The 21,389-nt window shown below is 35.4% G+C and overlaps 4 protein-coding genes across 8 annotated transcripts in view; 2 read left to right on the top strand and 2 right to left on the bottom strand.

Annotated features, from left to right (window-relative positions):
* Nucleotides 1-1,843, top strand: part of LOC100786821 (uncharacterized) — a gene marked incomplete in the record, with an annotated part of 5,779 nt that extends 3,936 nt beyond the window's left edge. The window contains 7 exon segments of one of the 2 annotated variants that reach the window (NM_001255482.1): nucleotides 55-60; nucleotides 63-68; nucleotides 71-151; nucleotides 744-813; nucleotides 1,201-1,278; nucleotides 1,377-1,395; nucleotides 1,398-1,843. In NM_001255482.1, coding sequence (NP_001242411.1) covers nucleotides 55-60; nucleotides 63-68; nucleotides 71-151; nucleotides 744-813; nucleotides 1,201-1,278; nucleotides 1,377-1,395; nucleotides 1,398-1,468 — 331 coding nt within the window. 2 annotated transcript variants of the gene reach the window in all.
* Nucleotides 1,844-3,816: 1,973 nt separating this feature from the next.
* LOC100786280 (probable ATP-dependent DNA helicase CHR12) lies at nucleotides 3,817-13,858 on the top strand. Of its 2 annotated transcripts, XM_003535612.5 has the most exons (12): nucleotides 3,817-4,091; nucleotides 4,463-4,616; nucleotides 5,709-5,773; nucleotides 6,087-6,275; nucleotides 6,890-7,039; nucleotides 9,231-9,626; nucleotides 10,047-10,306; nucleotides 10,456-10,674; nucleotides 10,901-11,108; nucleotides 11,274-11,427; nucleotides 11,925-12,530; nucleotides 12,964-13,858. In XM_003535612.5, exons 1-12 carry the CDS (start codon nucleotides 3,975-3,977, stop codon nucleotides 13,662-13,664), a joined length of 3,219 nt encoding a protein of 1,072 aa, XP_003535660.1. In that variant the 5' UTR covers nucleotides 3,817-3,974; the 3' UTR covers nucleotides 13,665-13,858. The 2 variants fall into 2 exon arrangements, with proteins under 2 accessions (XP_003535660.1, XP_014618860.1); XM_014763374.3 differs by lacking the exons at nucleotides 3,817-4,091; nucleotides 4,463-4,616 and adding an exon at nucleotides 4,731-4,817.
* Nucleotides 13,859-15,395: 1,537 nt separating this feature from the next.
* On the bottom strand, nucleotides 15,396-18,289 carry LOC100785942 (RAN GTPase-activating protein 2). 3 transcript variants are annotated; one of them, XM_006589537.4, is made up of 3 exons: nucleotides 18,005-18,287; nucleotides 17,693-17,855; nucleotides 15,396-17,191 (listed from the first exon to the last, which is right to left on the bottom strand). In XM_006589537.4, exon 3 carries the CDS (start codon nucleotides 17,169-17,171, stop codon nucleotides 15,570-15,572), a length of 1,602 nt encoding a protein of 533 aa, XP_006589600.1. In that variant the 5' UTR covers nucleotides 17,172-17,191; nucleotides 17,693-17,855; nucleotides 18,005-18,287; the 3' UTR covers nucleotides 15,396-15,569. The 3 variants fall into 3 exon arrangements, with proteins under 3 accessions (XP_006589600.1, XP_003536546.1, XP_014618858.1); XM_003536498.5 differs by lacking the exon at nucleotides 17,693-17,855 and having other exon boundaries at nucleotides 18,005-18,289; XM_014763372.3 differs by having other exon boundaries at nucleotides 17,693-18,287.
* Nucleotides 18,290-19,963: 1,674 nt separating this feature from the next.
* On the bottom strand, nucleotides 19,964-21,127 carry LOC100785409 (2-hydroxyisoflavanone dehydratase). Its single transcript, NM_001252698.2, has one exon. It carries the CDS (start codon nucleotides 21,110-21,112, stop codon nucleotides 20,081-20,083), a length of 1,032 nt encoding a protein of 343 aa, NP_001239627.1. The 5' UTR covers nucleotides 21,113-21,127; the 3' UTR covers nucleotides 19,964-20,080.
* Nucleotides 21,128-21,389: the final 262 nt, after the last annotated feature.

Genomic DNA, 21,389 nt, shown 5'->3' with positions numbered 1-21,389 from the left:
CCCACTAATATTTTTGTCGTTCCACCCTAACTCTACTCATGAGTCCTTCTATTAACTTGTTATTGTGACAGCGTGGCTATGATTTTATAATTGGTACCTCTGAGCATGGTCAGATTATTAAGTCTTCTGATCTTGAAATACCTTCTTTCAGGTATTGTGTTATAACATCAGCTGCAAAATAATTGACTTAGATTGCTTAGGTGCAGATTTTAACTTTTCTTTTTGTTGCTGTTTTAATTGAAAGAGCTTATAATTCTAAGATATGGGTTTTGAAAGCCCTTCCTACAAATTTGTTTTTCTTTTTGTTCATTATATATTTTCTAAAATGATAATTTCCAAATGGGGGTAAGGATTGGAAACTATGGCTTGCTCCTAAGACACATGTCAATAAAGTTATTTTAAGTCAACAATTCAATAACAGCCTTCAGGCACTTTGTTTCTTCTGTAAAATTTCATCGATACCGGAATCTGGAATCTGGATCAATATGACCAGGAAATGCTATAGGAATGGGTTCTTCAACAATTTGTGAAAATGGCATCTTATTATCATAATATTGACTTTCGCAATTATAAATTTGGCTGCTGTATGAAGTGGTTTCCTTATCTGTATAACTTCGTACTTGTATCGAGCTTCACTAACTGACTAAATTTGAAATATAAAGTTTAAAAGAATTATGTCTAATGATGCAATGTTTTTTTTTATTTGAATTGATCTGTAAATTGCTTGTTTCTTAAATTGGTAGACATTTATTGATTGCCTTTGGTGGACTGGCTGGGTTGGAAGAGAGTATTGAAGAAGATGATAACTTAAAGGTATTACATGTTTCTTTTAGTATTTATACATGGTTGTAACCTGTAATTGTGAGACTGCTGCCAACCAGAGATTCCATAAATTTGCCTGAATCTTTGAGTATATGCCTTTTTCTGTTGTTACCCTTCTGTTTGGTATACTAAAAAGAAGTGGAAAACTGTATAGGTATAATCCTGAATATCATCAAGAGTTGAGAGTTTCCCTCTACTTATTCAGGCTCTTCTTTCAATGAGATGCTTATCTTTCTTAGTTTTTGTACATGGATTGTAATACTGAGTGATATTGGATATCTTCATAATGTATGCACTCTTTTTAGAGTTTACATAGGAAAAAAGAATCATGGTATTGAGTACTAGTTTTCTTGCTGCTCTATTCCCTAAAATTTGCAGGGAAAAAAGGCACAGGATGCATTCAATTTATATTTAAATACATGTCCACATCAGGGCAGCCGAACAATTCGAACAGAGGTACTATCTTTTTAATTCTTTCCCTAGTCAATTTGCTTATATTAAATTATTGTGTATCCAGTTTTAAGTCACTGCTTAATTTTCATGTTTTTGAATAGGAAGCTATTTTGATCTCTCTCCAGTACTTCCAAGAACCGATCAGCCGAGCATTGCAGTGTTGAACATTGTTGAAGTCTTAAAATTCATATAGTCAAGGCATTGAATCCCCAAATTCTGGCTGAAACTGAGACGAAGGCATTAGTTCAAAACAAATTAGAAATTGTCCTTCCGCCTCATCCCAAAGTGGCCATTATGTGGCAGGATTCTTTTTCCAACAATACATGTTAACGAGAATAGTGTTCCAACAATACATGTTACTGAGAAATGGGAGTTGCTATGGAATCTATTGGATAACTACCATTACATCAGAAGGAATAGATGTTAACGTTATGCACAATTGTGTTAAGCTTCACGATCACTCTGCCTTTTCCTTCTGTTTGGAGCCTTATAAAGATAGCTCAAACTATAAGGGTTGATATAATAATACCAACATCAAGTAGTGTCAATATATTCTTTTTGGCGTTGTTATAATGTGTTTGTCAGTTCTAACTGTTAGCAGTAACCTAAGGAGATGAAATATGCAGGGATAGATATACATTAAAGTGACAATGAACTTGTAACGAGGGAGAAGTGAAATTTGAGAGGGGGAACAAGCAAGATCAAATGCTTAAAATAAATTCTCTTTAACCCCCGGATATTCCTCAAATGGAAGTTAAGGAGTAATCCTTTGAGGTACTAGAATTCATTTAAGATAATCAAACCTCCATTATGTGCTAGAGGAACAAGGTTATTTATCAATTATGTCAAACCAAGTTACTTTTTTATCTTTCTTTATGCAACTAAAAAATAAACAGACAAATTCAATAAATGATATGTATTTTTAGCTATCTGATATGTTCAAAATCACGAGTCAGATATAAATTTGAAACTGCATCTCTTGATGGAAAGATACATGCTTTGAAAAATGCAACAAACGACATATTTAGTCGGGAGTTAAACACTGAAGCTGTATGGACGGATCAGGATCCCCTGTACTTGGTTAAAAACAGCTGCAAAGTGCTGCTGCATTCAAGATTTAATGGCTGCAATTTTGTTTTTCAGCTTATATTTTGTCAACATTTTAATGTATGAGAAATAAAGTTAAACAATGGAAATTTCCTGACTACGGGGAATCCATTATCCATCTCCTGTACAGCTTTGTGGAGGCAATTTATGATGAAAATTTTATTTTATCACTAATATGGAGAATGCCCCAAAAAATAATTCTTTAAATCTTATTTCAAATTTTAAGATATACACGACAAATCAAATCAAATATAATTTTACACGGAGATACATTTTCTAATTGTTCTTCCATTTATTAAACAAGTTAGAAAATTTTTGGGTTTTCAAAAACTGTTTTTCTCTTGAAAAACTACTTTATTTTTTTAAAAATCGCTTTTAATTTCTTTATCATGTTTGTTTTGAAATCGAAAATAAAGTTTTAAAAAAATCTCTGATTATATTGAGAAACTATTTATATTTTCAGCATTTTATTTCGAAAGAAAATATAGGAAATCCACGAATTGATAATGTGGATTGTGGACTAGTATCTTATTTTTAAATAAATCTTAATTGAAAATTAAGACTGTTTGACGACAAACAAAAGCCAGGGTGCAACTTTACCAAAACCATTTTGTACTTGTTGGCATTTTCCTTTTATTTTTTATTTTATCTAAAACCACAAAAATATTCCCCGAAAAGTAATTCTGTTCGTGTTAATAATATCATAACACGATGATACTAATTTAATATTTTCTTAATGAAGTTGTTTTCTAAGCTCAAACTTTGATATCTTAAAGCAGATCAGACATGTATCACATAAATTAACAGTATGTTAATAAATTATTTTTATTTAGTGTATCTTTTTTTTAAAAAAAAACTATAACTATAGATAGAATTGTTTCTACTGAAATATATATGTAGTTTTAACAAAATTAAAATAAAAATATCCTTAATAATTATAACTAAACAAAAAATAATTTTATCATTTTTCTCAGATTAAATTCTATAAAAACTAAATCACTTTTTATATAAATATATGTCAAGAAAGATTAGTCTAGTTGATAAAAAATAAATTCACTCATATCTAAAAGGATATGAGTTGGTGGATAATTTACATATATTTATGTAAGTATTATTTGAACTAAGATCTAGTAAGTTTTTTTAACTTAACTCAAATAAAAAAAATATGATATTGAATGAATTTGTAAAACATACGTAAACAAACGGCCTATATAGAAAGTTTTTGTTTTTGGTATACCTATATTTCAAGTTTTTTTTTTCCAAAAAAAAAAAAGAAGAAAGTTTAAGTTTCAAAATATAAAGAGGGTATTGTAAAAACGAGAGGGTGAAAAGGTCTTTTCAAGGAAATATAGAAGGCACGTTTGGCGAAAAGGGAAAAAAGGAGTGTCCCCGTTGGTAGTATATAGCATAATTCGTCCCCAAATACGTTCATACCCAAACCAAAGAAGGGCGAAGAGAGGGTTTTTGTCTCGCGGCGTGAGCGAGTGCGTGTTTTGTCTGTGTTGCGAGTGAGTCACAGAGTAATTGGGAATTTCAAATATTGGTTATTAAGAAAAAAAGAATAAGGGACCGTTGGGACTCTCGCTCGCGCCATGGAGAATGAGCGCCACGCCAAGACGCTCATCTGTGCCCTCAACCTTCTCTCGCGAGACCTACCTCTCCCTCCTCACATCCTCAATTCCGTCTCTTCCATCTACCGCAACAATCATGTACGTCTTCTTCTTTCTCTCTTCGTCTTTCATTCTTTCGTCGCTTCTCGCCGATTCCGTTAGATTTCACCGCTTGTTTTGTTCGTATGTCATTTGGATTCGATGCCCTCGCCAGTGTTGTTGCAACTTGCTTACTCACTGCATAACGTTGATTTCTTTTCGGATTTGTTGTTGTTTGTGTATTCAACTCCAGTTAGTGTTGTTGTTGTTGTTGTTGTTGTTTACCTAGCTGCGGACTTCTGTTGCTGTTGTTGTTTGGTTCTGGATTGTTCGAATAAGTTAGTTGCATTGTGTGCCACTACAATTTACGAGTTCTTGTTGAAATTGTGCGATGTAGATGATGTTTCTGTTGTTTGTTAATCGTTGTGCAGGGCGATGGAGGGAATTCTGGAGAAGATTTGATGACAGATCTTGAAGATGCACTGTCCAAGCAGCGCCCGAATTGTGTGCCTGGTTTCAAATTGGAGCAATCAAGGGATAATCGGTATCGGAGTCTGATTCAGCATCGGTTAAATGAGCTTCAAGGTCAATGATTCTGGTTAAAATGTTTCTGGTTTGACTTGGTGTGGAATTTGGATTTAATTTGTACATGGTTCCTTGGTGATTGTTTTGTTTACCGTTAAGCCATGTGCAGAGTCATTAATAGATAATATCTGAGGATTTGGTCTTTAATGGAGCACAATGACAGCGTGCAATCCATGTATCCAACTTCATTAGTGGGATAAGGTTGTTGTTGTTTTATGGTTCCTTCATTTTTGTTACCAGTGATTGATGTGCTTGAATAATGTTGTTATACTACTAATCATCTTTAGAGGTATGGCTTGTGCAATCCCATTTACTGAACTAACTAGAATTATGACGTGCAAGTCCTCAAACCATTTAATCTAATTCTTTTCTGGACCATTAATCAAACATTTGTCACAATCAACATTTCTATTGAGACAGAATCATTTGCATCCCATCAATCATTAAAAATTTCAATTGCCTGATTGTATTTGGTACCAGAGATCTTACAAATTCTTATGCTCTGGTATGTTTCTCTTCTTGCTGTGAATCTGCCATTAAGTTATAAACTGGTAAAATTAGTGTGTATAAACTGTAGAGTATAGTTTAGAAATATTTATGGTATGAAATTCAAGTGTGATGTTGTTAAACCATAAGTAGCTCACTGTTCATATTTGGTTCAGATTCCTTTAGATTATATACCCATTGCCTATCAAGTGTTTTAAGAGAATATAATTGAGTTAACTTGCCAAATTTGGATGATGTGGTTGTATCGGTTGCTTCATCACATCAGCTGCATCAAAGAGGATAGTCTGATTCACTTCTGCATCAAACAATCCACTACACCTCAACACCTAGAAAGACACATCAACCACTTCATAGCAACACTTAAATTTACCCTTATATTTTGATAGCTTGTTAGAGAGGGTTAATAGGATAAAGTATCCTTGTGAAATAAAGTTATGTGTTGAAACTTCATTGAAGTGTTTCCAAGTGGCTTTAAGATATTTCTAAACATGTCTATTCATATAACCATATCCATTAATCGGGAGTGGTCTCTAAGCTGGAGTTCTGACAATTTTACTGAAGAACTGTGGTACTGTGTTGATCCAGAATTGCCTTCAAGCAGGGGAGAGGACCTGCAGACAAAGTGCTTGCTTGAACTTTATGGACTAAAGGTAAAATTTATTCTGGAATCTTCAATTCTTAGTGAGCTATGTCTAACTTCAATGCTTATATTGCAAGCCTTGTCTAACTTTCACAAATTGATTGCTAAATTGTTTACAGTATAAGTATGACAAAATTGCTTTCTGTTTATGAGATACGTCCCCCCCCCCCCCCCCCTACTCATTATTATAATGAAGGGAACAGCTGAAAATAATTTATAGTAAGGAAATTAGTTGATTTTTTTTTTACATTTGTTTGTTGTCGACTGCAACCGAGAAATGACAATAATTGTGTCCTTGTTGGCAAGGACTTCTTTTCTGGCAGCTGGCAGAGTTGCAGATGAAGGTTCGGTCTGATGTGAGTTCTGAATACTGGCTCAATGCTAAGTGTGCATATCCTGACAGGCAATTGTTTGATTGGGGCATGATGAGGTTGCGCCGTCCATTGTATGGTGTTGGAGATCCATTTGCCATGGATGCTGATGATCAATTAAAGAAGAAACGGGAGGCTGAGGTAACTTTCTTTTCTTCTTCAGTAATATGTATTCCCCCTCTCCCCTTTTGTGGGTTTGAACTTGGTTTCCATATCATGGATATCATAGACTATAGTTACATCTGCAGATGTTAAGGCTTCATTGATGCAATGAGTTTATATTCACTTCTTTCATTGATCCCTTTAATTGGTACAAGCCTCCTATGTGGTTTTCTCTTATGCTTTGGCTAGAAAAACCCATTATTATCTGATTGTAAATATAAGATTATTGTAAACATTGTCACTTGGGATAGGCAAAGAAAGGATGCAGTTGTCTTTCTTCAATTAAAAACTTTGTAATTTGTAAGTTATTTATCAATTCTTTCTCCAAATAAACAATAACAGTGTGACTAACATGTTGAAAAGACAGACTAACTCATGTGAACAAATTCACAGATCCATGCATATGGAGAGACAAGGAAATATAAATTCACACATTCACACTGTTATAGATGATCTGCCGTTCTATTTAAATATACAAGACATGTAGTGCAGTGATTCAGTTTCTATTTCCTGATGTATGCATGGTTTTCCAGTATCTGAACATTAAATGAAACTACTCTATCTGCTCATCTCATATAGATCCTTAAATGCAGAGACTGTCAAGATTAGAAGAAAAGGAGAAAAATCATATAGAGACTAGAACAAGAAAATTCTTTGCAGAAATACTCAATACTGTCCGTGAGTTCCAATTACAAATTCAAGCTTCTGTGAAGAGGAGAAAACAAAGGAATGATGGTGTCCAGGTACACTATTTCTTATCTTATTTTTCATTTTTTATAAATCATATATACTTATGTGGGAAATAAATTTCTAACTTTAGGTGTAATGTAACTTTTTGCGTGCTAGAATTAGAAGTTCTTGTGTTCCTATGTGATATAGTGCATAGTCAGTCGTTAAAGCTGTCATAGTCTGTTATGATAGATGTAGGTTAGTTAGAGTTGGTTAGTCCAGGTGGCTTTCTAGAGAAGTCTCACTGTTGTATAAATAATAATCTCTGTATCAAATTAGTCAATAATATTCTCTTGTTTATTCTTTTTTCTCTCTCACTCTCTAAGTCATTAAACAAAAATCTGAAACACTGACCACCATCTTTAAACAATTTAAAGCTATGGCTGAACTTCAACTTTGCAAAATAATTAAAATCTTTTTGCAGAGAATTGTACTTGGAGTGTGGGAAGTGTCAGAGAAAGTATGCAGGATTTCCTTTTATAGATGTCAGGTCATAAGTGGCATGCTAAGTGCAGACCATTTTTGTGCTTAGTACAAACTTATAATAACTCCAGAAGCTCCAGGGGCTTCCACGCTAAGCGTGGTTCTTCAAATTAGTATAGGCTTCCAGGTGATTCCATGCTAAGCATGGAATGTTAAATACCTGAAACACACTAAAAGGAGGGAGTTGAATAATGTGATAGATAAAAACTTAGTCTTTCGAAAACTTTTAAAAGTTTTTCTCAAACAGATATCAATGGATGATGGGTTTCGTCCAAGGGGTTCAAAATCACGTTCTTCAAAATTAGTTCACAAAACTTGGATACAGTAATGTAGACGTAACTTATAGAAAAGAATTAGTTATATAGAAGTAGTAAAGAAAACACAAAGATTTTATATTGGTTTACCTTAACTCTTGAGCTATGTCTAATTCTCCTTCAAACCTTGCAAGGTTCCACTAATCAATTTCTTGATTACAACCAAGTATTCTCTGTCACTTTTGGCTACAACGAGTACTCTTTGTCACTTTTGGCACTAAAACATGTACTCTCTAATAGCTTTGGCGCTTTACACGAGGCTGTTATCGTGCAGAGAGAGTGGGGACCACAAAAACTTTGCTGTAGCATATCTTTAAAGAAGTACAATCTGTCAATGTTGTCTAGTGCTCAGAGCTAACTTTCAGCGTACAAATTGAAAGAAACGCTAACAGCATAAGACAAAAGGAATGAAGAATGTTAAGACAAGATAATTTAAATCTTCCCTTTTGTGCGCTATGGCACGAGTTTCTTATTGAACCTATGGATGTTACTTTTTGATGATTGTTTTCAGTACTTGAGGATCTAGTAACTATTCCATTGCTTTTGTATTGTCAGCCAAGTTTAAAGCACTTGTCTTCTCATGATTGGACGCTGAAGCAGTATCGTCCAATGATTGATACTTTGGCTATCATTCAGAGTCTTTCTGTGTATGCTTTTCTGCTTGTATCTCATAGAGATAGATGAACTTGTAACTTAAGCATGAAAGGTTAATACATAAAATTTATACTTTGTCAACATAAAAACCTTCGGGATTTAATTGTTTGTTACAGTCCAATGTGACTTGGACGCAGCCAGACTTAACAGAATGAACCTATGCTAAGCGCAAAACAGGCTGAGGTCAAATCTTCTCTCAGAAACTCTAGCATCCTTGCGCTAACGTGAATCACTTCTGCACTAACGTGGCTTCAAACTCTTCACCTCTTCAAAATTTCACTTCTTTTCTTCATATTTTCCTACAAACAAAGACCAAAACTTAATGAAATTTATTTAAAAGTTGAAAAGCAACAACCTTAGTCTAAATAGTCATCTATTAACAAAATTAAGGCCACACAAGTATTAAAAGCAAGAGAAAAGCTGAGATAAGTGCCAAATTATTACAGGATTAAAGGATAGGTATAATTGGCACTTATCAGTTGTAAAATTTGTTGTACAAGTTGTTGTACAAATAACATTTCCCATACACACATATATAATTGGGTTATATTTTTAAGTTCTTACTCCTCGTTAGAACTTTGTTTGTTTCTGAAATATTTGATCAAGAATTTTTTAATTTAATGCTGTCTTTCTCATTTCCTGGAGAGTTCTGTATGATTTTAGATTAATTTTTTGCTCTTCATTGTAGGTTGAAATATAACTTATCAGTTACCAATAATTAATATGGCTTATTTATTCTCAAATACTTTTGCAGGCATGGCATGGAAGGCAAAGGCAACGGGCAACTCGGGCAGAGAAATTGAGATTCCAAGCATTGAAGGCTGATGATCAAGAAGCCTACATGAGAATGGTGAAAGAGAGTAAGAATGAGAGATTAACTTTGCTTCTTGAAGAAACAAATAAACTACTAGTAAATTTAGGAGCAGCTGTTCAACGTCAAAAGGACAACAAATATTCAAATGGCATTGAAGCCTTGGAAGATTCCGAAGCTGATTTACTGGAGTCAGATGCTTTAAAGAATGGAGTTTCTAAGGAATCACCTCTTGATGAAGATATAGATATGATAGATTCTGATCATAATGGTGATTCTAGTGATTTACTTGAAGGTCAGCGGCAATACAACTCTGCCATACATTCTATTCAAGAAAAGGTAAGTATCCGTGAATCACTTTGTTGCACCTCTTGGAGAAAAAATACGATGAAGTTTTTGTACACAATTTCTAGGCTCCATTAAAATTATTCCTTATTAGATGTTTACCATAAGAGCTGATTTGGGAAATTAGACATTTTGCTTCTATTTGTTGTAAAGCATTTTGTCTGTTAGGGGGTTTCCTTTACACATACGTTGAGGAAATGGCAGCCTTGCTCCATTGATATCTTTTATTTTCTTTGTTGTTTTGCTCTTATGTGTAGGAGGATTCCTTATCCTCCAAATGCATTGTATTATTTTCTGTTTTTATGAGGTTCTTCTTTTATCAAGAAAAAGAAAATAAAAAAGTCAATCCTTATTAGTTGTTTCTGAATAAAAGTTGTAGCACACTGGAAATATAACCAACTTAATTGTTTACAGGTAACTGAGCAACCGTCTATGCTTCAAGGTGGAGAATTAAGACCATACCAGATAGAGGGGCTCCAATGGATGCTTTCTTTGTTTAATAACAACTTAAATGGAATTTTGGCTGATGAAATGGGACTCGGGAAGACAATACAAACAATTTCGCTGATAGCACATCTTATGGAACACAAGGGTGTTACTGGTCCTCACTTGATTGTTGCTCCAAAGGCTGTTCTACCAAATTGGGTCAATGAATTCACAACATGGGCTCCTAGGTATGTCACTATGCCCAAAGCAGACATTTTAAATTGTTTCGTCTCCTTCTTCCCTTGTGGGGAGAGGGGATATAATTCTTTTTGTGAATTATGCACATCATATTCACTTTTAATTTTCAAATCACACATGCCTTTTCTTTCTGATTCAGCATCACAGCTATTCTTTATGATGGACGGCTGGATGAGAGGAAAGCAATGAAGGAAGAGTTGTCAGGGGAGGGGAAATTTAATGTTCTATTAACGCACTATGATCTTATAATGAGAGATAAAGCATTTCTCAAGAAAATTCAATGGAAATACTTGATTGTGGATGAAGGGCATCGGTTGAAAAATCACGAGTCTGCTCTGGCAAGAACCTTGGACAATGGGTATGATTCTACATGATATATATCGATGACGCAGATTAATTAATGTGTTTACTTCCCTAAATTCTTGGTTATGATATCCATTTATTTTATTTAGAACAACTCCAAACAACCTGACATCTGTACTTGAACTAAAGAAAAGTGGATAGCTTTCAAAACATATAGCATGGCCAAAGTATTCAATGGTTTAGATCCTCTCCTCTCTAATTCTTAATTTTCATGTGTGCAGATATCGCATCCAACGAAGACTTCTGTTGACTGGTACCCCAATTCAGAACAGTTTGCAGGAGTTGTGGTCTTTGCTTAATTTTCTCCTTCCAAACATTTTTAACTCAGTTCAAAATTTTGAGGACTGGTTTAACGCCCCCTTTGCAGACCGAGTTGATGTCTCTCTCACAGATGAGGAACAACTATTGATCATCCGGCGTCTGCATCAAGTGCGATTCTCAACCAAGCAAGACACTTATTTTTTATATCTCAAAATTGTGTAAAAATTCAATTGTGGCTTGTGACGTAGAATCTTTCATTATATCATAAACCTTCTAGTTTCTAATTCTCTTGCTCTTTTGAACTTCTTTCTGATGTGTTTCATTCCATCTTAGGTAATAAGGCCCTTCATATTAAGAAGGAAAAAAGATGAGGTGGAAAAATTCCTTCCTGGGAAATCTCAGGTCATACTCAAATGTGATATGTCAGCCTGGCAGAAAGTATATTATCAACAAGTAACTGATGTAGGCAGAGTTGGCTTGGACAATGGTCAGTGTCTATTTCTTGTTTTCCAATTATTCCCTAACCCACTTCTCCTTTTAACCACATAAAAATGTAACTTTTTTCTCAAATACTTTCTTTGGCTTTGACTTTTGAATATTGATATGCTGAAGGTATTTATTTATTCCCATTTTGCACTGGTGTTGCCTTGTTCGCTGGTTCTCAACCAATTTAGTTGTATTTTCAAATATGCTGGCGAATAAGTTTCGCCCATCTCTCAGGAAATAAGTCATCGGCCTATTCCCCCCCCTCCCAAGTTGCATATATATCCCTTATTAATGTTTTTACCAGTTGCAACTTTGTTATGAATTAGTGAAATAGGACTATTTATTACTTCAGCATAAATGTATTGGTGTCTTGCTGTCTTCCTTTTTATTATAGGAAAGTACCTAGCCTGGTAACATTACTTGTTTTAGATCCCTGTATGACTGCTTGATTTCTTAGAACTTGCTAACAATTTTTTATACCAAATGTGCATTTTACAGGTTCTGGAAAATCAAAAAGTCTGCAAAACTTAACAATGCAACTCAGAAAGTGTTGTAACCATCCCTATCTCTTTGTGGGAGATTATGATATGTATAGACGTAAGGAGGAGATTGTCAGAGCATCAGGTAAGTTTGAACTTCTAGACCGTTTGCTCCCAAAACTTCGCAGAGCTGGTCACAGAGTCCTCCTTTTCTCACAAATGACTCGACTTATGGACACTCTTGAAGTCTATTTGCGACTTCATGATTTTAAGTATCTTAGACTTGATGGCTCAACAAAAACTGAGGAAAGAGGCAATCTTCTACGAAAATTTAATGCTCCTGACTCCCCGTACTTCATGTTTCTTTTGAGCACCCGTGCTGGAGGTCTTGGTTTGAATTTACAAACAGCAGATACTGTTATAATCTTTGATAGTGATTGGAACCCTCAAATGGATCAACAAGCTGAGGACCGAGCCCATCGCATTGGACAAAAAAAGGAGGTCAGGGTTTTTGTGTTGGTTAGTGTAGGATCAATTGAAGAGGTGATTTTAGAGCGTGCAAAACAAAAGATGGGCATTGATGCCAAAGTCATCCAGGCAGGACTTTTCAACACTACTTCAACAGGTTTGTAGTTTTTTATATTTGTGCCTTATCCTAGGAATATCTATCAATAGTTATTTTTTGGCTAAAGGTGGAAAGAGGAGGGCAGGAAAGGTTTATTTTTTCTCCGCTTCAGAAGAAGCATTATATTTATGCCAGCAAATTTCTGCCTATTCTTTATAACCTTCATCCAGCAATTCTTTTACATATAAAAGTATGCCTTTACGTGCCAAACTGTCACTAGAGAAATCAGCTAATTATATGGATAAGTAGTCCTTGATCTTATATTCCATTTATTTGAAAATCCCATTTATTACATGTCAACAGTTAGAGGGTTTAAAATTTTAATTGGAACGTTAAAATATTCCACGCCACTGCTTTTTTACCATGTCCATGCTCCTTGGGTCCTATTGCTAAATAATGGAGACTATTTGAACTTGTCGTTTGATTTGTGCAGCCCAGGACAGAAGAGAAATGTTAGAAGAGATTATGCGTAGAGGTACAAGCTCACTTGGGACAGATGTGCCTAGTGAGAGAGAAATTAACCGCCTTGCTGCTCGATCAGATGAGGAATTTTGGCTGTTTGAGAAAATGGATGAAGAGAGAAGACAAAAGGAAAATTACAGATCTCGTCTCATGGAAGAGCATGAATTGCCAGATTGGGTGTATTCTCCAATGAACAAGGATGATAAGGCCAAAGATTTCAACAGTGGTGTTACTGGAAAGCGGAAAAGAAAAGAAGTGGTATATGCAGATACATTAAGTGATCTGCAATGGATGAAGGCTGTGGAGAATGGGGAAGACATATCAAAGTTTTCAGGTAAAGGAAAAAGGAGAGACCACCGCTCATCTGACAGCGTTGCACAAGCCAGTGATAATACAGGAGCAGAAGAAAGTTTAGAGTTGAGGACTGAAAGTGTTCCCATGGAAAATGAGCGAACTAGTGAAGATAGTTTCCATGTGACCCCTCCCGCAAAGAGATTCAAGCCTGAAGGAACAAATTTCCTGAAACATACATACGAGGATGTTGGAAGTGGTTTGAATCGCCATTTGTTATCATGGAATACTCACAAAAAGAAAAGGTCAAGTTTTCTTGGCCAAGGTTCATTATCTGATACTAGAGGGCATTCTTCAAATGGAAGAGCAAACTGGAACTGATTTGAGTTTAATTAGTCATGACCTATGGGTGCCAGAATTTTGCATAACTATTTAATGTTATTCTGCATTAAGCTCTTCTAACAAAAAAAATGATAAGGAACTTTCATGTATTATGCTAGAGTCTTCTCTTAAGTATGCAACATCCATATTTAACTCAAAAAAATTAATGAATGAAAATATTCATGGTTAATTTATACTCTATTTTCTCGTTAGATGTTTAAATTACACTACTTTTCCTTGAGTAAATAGTCTATGCAATTGTCATTAAATTACGAATTACTATCGATCTATGGTAAGGTGTATTTTCATGATGCATAGAAATCAAAACATTTCGTTGTTTAATTTCTTAAAATTAACGATAAAGTGTTTAAAATTAAGTGCCCCTAATGCTAGAAGTTGCATAGAAAGGAAAATTTTCTTCCATAAGGCTCGATTACAGTTAGTTCATCATAATTAAGAGGTTTAAATACATTGAAATAAATTGAAGAGTAACAAATTTCATTTCTTAAAGGAATGGTGTGTATGTATATATATAAAAAAAACATATTCATCAATAAAATAAAGGAAAGATGTGTAATGTTTAAAATTATACCAATAAACAAATCACATCCCACAATACCAAAGGCATGCAGACAAATGGAAATATCGAGTGTCGTGCTGTCCCGTTCGCATTGCTAGACATGCAATGAGAACAAAGTCTCATCAACCATGGCCAGAATCAAACAAAGAGCAATAATGTCTTTCAGATACAAAACGACCAGAGACACCAAGAACTTACTGTGCAAGTAGAAAAAATTTCGAGTTTTATTGAGTGAAAACCCATACGATACATTGTAACTCATCCATTTAAAAAATAAATCTTCACGCCACACTAGAAAAAAGAATCTCATCCATTTAAAAAAAATCATTTTACCTGATATTTAATTACGAATATTAATAAAACTTCACATAGTTAATTAAAAAATGCATTGTCATTCGTTTATCATTATAATTACAAACTCATAATTTATTGTCATATTTACAAGTTATAGATAAACACTCCTTAATAGAAAAATGATTGATCCCCAAAAAAGTGTGCTTTATTATTTTCATTATTCCTAAATAGGGTCTAAAAATATCCTTTTCAGAATAATATTCTAATTCAGCAAAAATAAACTATTGGTTTTTAGTCATTCATATTTTGCCTCTTCGTTAACATGATTTTACTTTATTTCTTCTGATTGATTATTCATTTTTCAACCTAAGGTTGCCAATGACAACTCACGATAATAATAATAATAATAATAATAGCAATAAAAAAATATATATACTTCTAAATTTTTTTAACTTTCGCAACTATTTAGAAAACAGTCAAACTGAAAAGGGGAAACCAAGATGTGAGACTTGTAGTGATGAACTGACAATTAGAGAAGGCTTATTTATGGTTCGAGCTGACCATAAGGACCATTATCAGCATGTGGGTATTTTCTAGACACTCAATAAGTTCTCACGTTAAGCCTGTATTTTCATGATAGTGAATTAATCATTTTTCAAAAGGGGAAAGATCCATTAGCTCCCGTAAACAGCTAGTAGAATATCTCATCAAAAGCAGAATCTTATGTAAAACTAAATAACACAGCATCGATTGCAAGGTGTCATTACACTAATGGCTGCGGGCGGGGATGCAACTGAAAATAGTATATAATCTAGCCAAGTAAAATGAAACTTCGAAAGGAAACATTGAAAACAACATTTCGATAAATATTGCAGACATTTTATGCCCCTCAATAATTGACTGCTGTCAAATTGATGCGTCTTAACAGTTACATAAAACTACTAGGAATAAAATGGTCTAAAAACCTTCTACTGCTGTCATAAGAGTTACTTGTGCAGCAGAACATGAAAGTAGACTACAACTGCTTCAGTTCAATCATCAACTACAAGGTTCTTCATTTTGGATTCGAGTTCATCTGCACCACCTTCTTCATCAGATTCTTCATCATCGTCTACTCCATCAGGGTCATTTTCGTCTAATGGACCAAGCATGTCTGGAGATTTTTTAAATATATCCTTCAACTCATCAATGCCTTCATCAGAAATGAAGTTCCCATTAATGTTCAGAAGTTTGAAATCAGCCTTTTGCACCACAGTCACAGCCAGTTGTTGAGCCCCATCCTTGCGTATTTGGTTGGTACTTAGATCAATTTCCTTTAATTGGACATGGCCTTCTATGGCCTTAGTTATCAGCTTGGCACCTTCATCCTTGAGTTCATTCTCAGAGAGGTTCAACTTGGAAAGAAACTGCTTCGCTTCTAGGCAGGCTGCTATTGCAGGAGCAGCATCAGCTGTACTGTCATTTCCGCTCATCTCCAAAACTTCAAGGTGAGGAGCTGATTCCTTAAGAGCATCAACAATAGCAATTGCACCATCGTCTTCCAAGTTCAGGTAGCTCAGGTATACCTCTCTAAGTTCTGCATGCTTGCTAAGAGCTTTACTCAGAGAAACCCCACCGTCCACACCTAACATGTTGTCTCGCAAATCAAGCTTCTTCAGATGGGCACAACTCCCTAAAGCATCAGACAAGGCAACTCCACCTTCAGCGCCTATCCTTGTGGAGGAACAGCGAAAATCTTCCAACAAAGGAGAACGCTTCACAACCTCGGCTATAGCTAGTGCCCCTTCATCTCCAGTCATATTATTATGAAAATGAAGAACTTTGAGTTTCTCTGTGAAAGGAATCAACTCGCAAACTGCTCGAGCAGCTTCCTTTGAGATTCCATCATTCATCAGATAAAGCTCCTCCAAGCATTTCTGCGATTTCAAAAGTGCTCCAAATGCTCTAACACCTTTTTCACCTAATGCATTGTCGGAAAGGTTTAAAGACCTCAAGACGCTTCCTTCTAGGGCAGTTGAGAATATCTTCATGACATCAAGAGCTTCTACTTCTGATCTTCCCGCAATAAAATCTGATAGATCTACTTCCTTCAACTGGTCCTTGATGGCAGTGAGAATGGGCTCGGCAACTTGCGCTGCTCCTAACCCAAAGCTCCTGTTGCTAAAGCATATTTTGGTGAAAGAATTTCCAGGCTCCTTTAATGGACTTAAAAGTTGCTGCGCCTCATCTGCTTCAATGAAGGCCCTTTGGCCTTTCGATATATCAAAAACAGATTCATGAGGTGCAGTAGTATTAACAGATGCCACCACTTCTTCATCATCCTTTTTACTAGGTCCTCTTTTAAGAACATCTAGGAGGAGCTTACTACATTCTTTGGCATAAAGCTGGACTGCAGAACCTCCATCACCATCTGGCTCTTTCTCATAGTGTAGATTTGCTGTAGCAAAAGCCACATCCTCAATCCTCTTTGCATTCTCTTCAGCCTTTTCCTGGTCCAAAGTTCCATACTTCTGTGTGAAAATCGATTTAGTAGTCAGATTGTTGGTCATCCTCTCCACAAGGGTCTGCCTAGTGTTCTGACTAGGAGGCCATAATTTGATTGAAAATGGTCTCGGCTGTGAATTCAGCTCCATGGCAATGAAACCAACAAGAACTGCAAGTGCAAGTATATAAATGGAATATTTTAGGATACATAACAAGAGTAAAAAATAGTTCAAGCAGACTTGTTAGAGAAAACAATTGTAAGGCAATGTCATTCATAGATGCATGTCCTCAATATGGTATCAGCCCTTGTCAGACAGAATAAAACATTTTACAAGCCCTTAACACAAATTTGAGTTTTGAATGGATAAAAAAAAATGTTTTACAAAACAGGTTAGTTAATAGGAGCAGAAGTAAAAGAAATCCCCTCCAAGAAATAATTGCTATAACATATAAACATATATATACACACAGACACACACACAAACACACACACACACACACACATATATATATATACACACACACGTAAAGTGGATTGCAATAATAAAGTAGGGGCATGTTCCTTTCCATTTCAATCATATCATGTTAATGAAACTAATAAAAACTTCAAAGCATGATGAAAAAATGAAAAGGGTTAGGGAGTTTATAAAGGAAACTTTGCAAAACATACCATGAATGTACGTACGAGGTTGTTTCCTCTGAAGAGAAGAGAACACTCACAAAACCGTCGACAGTAATAAATAACCGACAATCAACTTAGTTTGGTTCACCCACAAATCAAACCCATCCTAATAAAAATCTTAGCTTTAAGCTCGAATGCAACAGATCCGAGACTGCGCAAAGATACAAACTTTAAACACGAATTTGAAAATCTTTGGAGAAAGGGGAAGGAACTGGGAACAGGGTAGAGTGAAATAAAGAGAGACAAGTTTGACAAACTGCAGAGTGAGAAACAAAAAACCTATAAATGAGAAAAGGGTACCTCTTTTTTTCGTTGATCTGAGGGTTAGTTAAAACTCTACTGCAGTTTACTCTGCAGTTCGCACAATCTTTAATTTGAATGGTACAACAGTATAGTGATTTTAGAGAGAGGAGAAAGAGTGAGGAGGGAAAACATTAATGATGCCAGTGAAAAGGATCAAATTTGTTAGCACAACAACAAAAGTGTTGTTTTTGAAAGTGGAATGCCGCATGCCATTGGTGATCATTATAGCCACAACCCTAAAAATGTCTCCCTTTTAAATGCTTTTTCATTTTTTGTGTTTATGGTGTGGGCTAGGTCAACCGCCTACTGCTAAATCATCTTAAATGACCGGTTATATTAGGTGATTTTGATTGTTTTATTTTTTTTAACAATAATCATAATCATATGGTTTGAGTTTAATTATATTTAAAATTTCTTATTTCTCCTCCTATTCAATGGGAATTAAACTCAGTTACTCTCCAACAAATTCATTTGTTACCAACTAAATTATATTCATTGACTGATTAATTTAAACTTAAATATTTATTATTTAATCCTTTCACTTAAAATTTTCTTTGTTTAATTCCCAACATGTTGAGTAGATTTGAAGTTATGAGTTGGTTACTTTTGATTCCTCTCCTAAACCCCTTGGACATTTCCACTTCGCCACTAGAGAAAGAGTTGTTGCGACAAATGCTTGAGGCAATGGAAGGTTGTCATATCCACTGCAACATCATCATATATATATGCAAGCAGATGCAGTTCTCGCAATGACTTCAGGTGTCTCTTCTCCATCTATTACGACATTATTTTCGAAAATGCACGACCTCTTTGTCATCCTTCACCTCCTCCTTGATTGCCCAAACAAAGTAGAGGTCATCGTCACCTCACACATGAGAATAATATCAAACCAAACTTAACAATAACTAACACATACAAAAAGATTTGTTTTTCATTTTTTGAATAAAAGAAAAAAAAAAGAATAATACATCATTCACAACGACCATTTTGATTATTATTCACCTAAAATTACTGACTTTGATATTTGAAAGCTTCAAAATACACACAGTGAATTAATTTGATTATCCTTTTTGAATTTGATTATCATTCATGTGTAACCTCCCTCTCGCACGGTAAACTAAAGTATGGATTTCATATATTTATGCCCAAACCAGACCGACCCCGTATATCTTGTTATATTTTATTTTTTGCTGAAGCTTGCCTGGATTATCAATTTCTGATTTTTACATTATTCAAATAATTTTGTCTCTTTAACTATGATTGATTTCTGTGCATATATAATAATGCTAGGACAAAACAAAAAACAGCACGGTTGCCCATGTCTGTCCTCATCCTACTCTTATCTATCCAGTATCCATCGTCAATTTTTCATTTCCTCCTTTATTTAATAAATCATAAATTTTCCTATATTATAATTTTGTACTATTTTTTTTTTTTGTTGAACGAAAACAAAACCAAGTCCCACTCACTATATACAACTACTGAACTATAGGAACCAACCGGGGCATCAGTATAAGAGATTCTCAAACGGGCCACCAGGCCCAATCGAGGAATTGAATTTAAAACTCCAAAAGTTGTATGAAATTGCTATTTTTTTTCTTGCTATTTTTTTACATTAAAATTTACAAAAATACTTTTATACTTTAATTTAAATATAACTTTATTTTTTAATAACTCTAACAAAGTTACTCCTTATCTTCACATTTTTTTTAATTTAATAGTTGAGATTAATTCCTCTCATTATTAGATAATGACCAAATAAAAAGATACAATCTTATACTATATTCCAACATTTGTAGAATACTATATTTTTTTTATAGTTAAATTTATGTAAGTCATACTCGTACTTAATGAGATTAAAAGACAAATTTCACTCAAGGTAAATGTTGAAAAAGGAGTTAGAATGGATAGCTAAATATACAAAAAAAAAAAAAAAAAAAAAAACTAAAGCACATGTCAATAGAAACTTTCGAAGCATTTGATTCATAAATTCGTTTCATTCATTATTAAAATCACAAGAATTCCTCACAAACATTAATAAAAACACAACAATCCGAAAGAGGAAGTTGGTGTTCAAACAAGGAAAGAAGCTATGCGACTAATCACGCCCTTAGAATTCTCAGTTTCAGGATGATAGATCTGAAAGCAATGTTCTTCTCCCTCCACTCGAACCAGTTCCACATCCCCTTCCCACCCACTCTTCTTAACAGCATCATAGTACCAAATCCCTCTGTCCCTAAGATCATCCTTCCCCGCCACAAAAATCAGCACCTTGTGGCACCCCAGAGAGGCCAAGCTAGGCGCCCCAGAAGCCAAAGGATTGATCAAAGGGTTATCAATGCCACCTGGTGCATCAGGGTACACAAATTTCCAAACTTGCATGGCTGAACTCTCTTCAAACCCCTCAACCATTTCAGACAAAACCGGTTCCGAACTCCAGAACAACGGAAAAGCAAGAACCACACCCGCTATTTTCACACCCCAAAGTGTTTCACTCTCAACACCAACGCGAAGAACTGCATTATGTGCAACATTGGCACCCGCAGTGTCACCCCCTATGTAAAACCTGTTAAAATCACCATGTTCAACCAACCATGGTTCACTTTTGTTGCTGTTAAAATGGGAAGTTACCCATTTGAGAGCTTCCCAGCTATCTTCATATGCTGCGGGAAGAGGGTTCTCTGGGGCGAGCCTGTACTCGACGGAAACTACGAGAACTTTCGCTTCGGAGGCTATGAGGTTGAGGTAGCGGTGGTGGAGGAAGGAGAACGCGGATTCGAGGCAGAACGCGCCGCCGTGGAAGTAAACAAAGATCGGAAGCTTTTGTTGGTGGGAGTTGTTGAGTTTGGGCGGGAGGTACACGCGCGCGGAGATGGAGGGGTTTTCGGAGATGACGATGTCTTTCGAGGAGACTAATGTTTCGGGGTCTAAGAGGGAGGGTGGCACGTGCGGGGAACCTAGGAAGCGTTCCACGGTTCCGTCGTTGTAGACGCGGAGGAGAGGAGGGAGCTCTCTGGCTATCTCTTTGGAAGCCATTGAATTGAAGGAAGCAGAGAGAAAGAGAGAGAGAGAGATGGTATTGGGAATGAATGCAGATGATGACATGAATGTGTGTCAAATAGGAGCAGCTGATGAGCGATGACTTCACATATGGTCAAGGACGAAACTTGGGTGATTCCTTCCTCGTCGTGCCACACTACCTACCCCCCAAATTAGGGTCTTAGAACTGAATTAGCTGACCTCTAGAATTGGGTTGACTTGTAAAAAATAAATATTATATAAGTAAACATCAAAAGATTGAGGATAGGTTTTGAACTTAATATCTATAAGTGTCTTAATTAAATATTTTTCTTAAGCGTATCCAACGGGAAAGTTGAGGGTA

The sequence above is a fragment of the Glycine max genome, chromosome 10, assembly GCF_000004515.6.
Source record: "Glycine max cultivar Williams 82 chromosome 10, Glycine_max_v4.0, whole genome shotgun sequence".
Classification (NCBI taxonomy): Eukaryota; Viridiplantae; Streptophyta; class Magnoliopsida; order Fabales; family Fabaceae; genus Glycine; species Glycine max.
Note: the sequence above shows the minus strand (reverse complement) of the source record. Positions and strands in the feature narration are given on the sequence as shown.

Bases quoted from the DNA above. Each gene is read 5' to 3' on its own strand.
- LOC100786280 (XM_003535612.5), top strand. From the start codon at position 3,975: ATGGAGAATGAGCGCCACGCCAAGACGCTCATCTGTGCCCTCAACCTT. The intron at 4,092-4,462 runs GTACGTCTTCTT...ATCGTTGTGCAG, and splicing joins CCATCTACCGCAACAATCAT to GGCGATGGAGGGAATTCTGG. The intron at 7,040-9,230 runs GTACACTATTTC...ATACTTTTGCAG, and splicing joins AAAGGAATGATGGTGTCCAG to GCATGGCATGGAAGGCAAAG.
- LOC100785942 (XM_003536498.5), bottom strand. From the start codon at position 17,171: ATGGAGCTGAATTCACAGCCGAGACCATTTTCAATCAAATTATGGCCT.
- LOC100785409 (NM_001252698.2), bottom strand. From the start codon at position 21,112: ATGTCATCATCTGCATTCATTCCCAATACCATCTCTCTCTCTCTCTTT.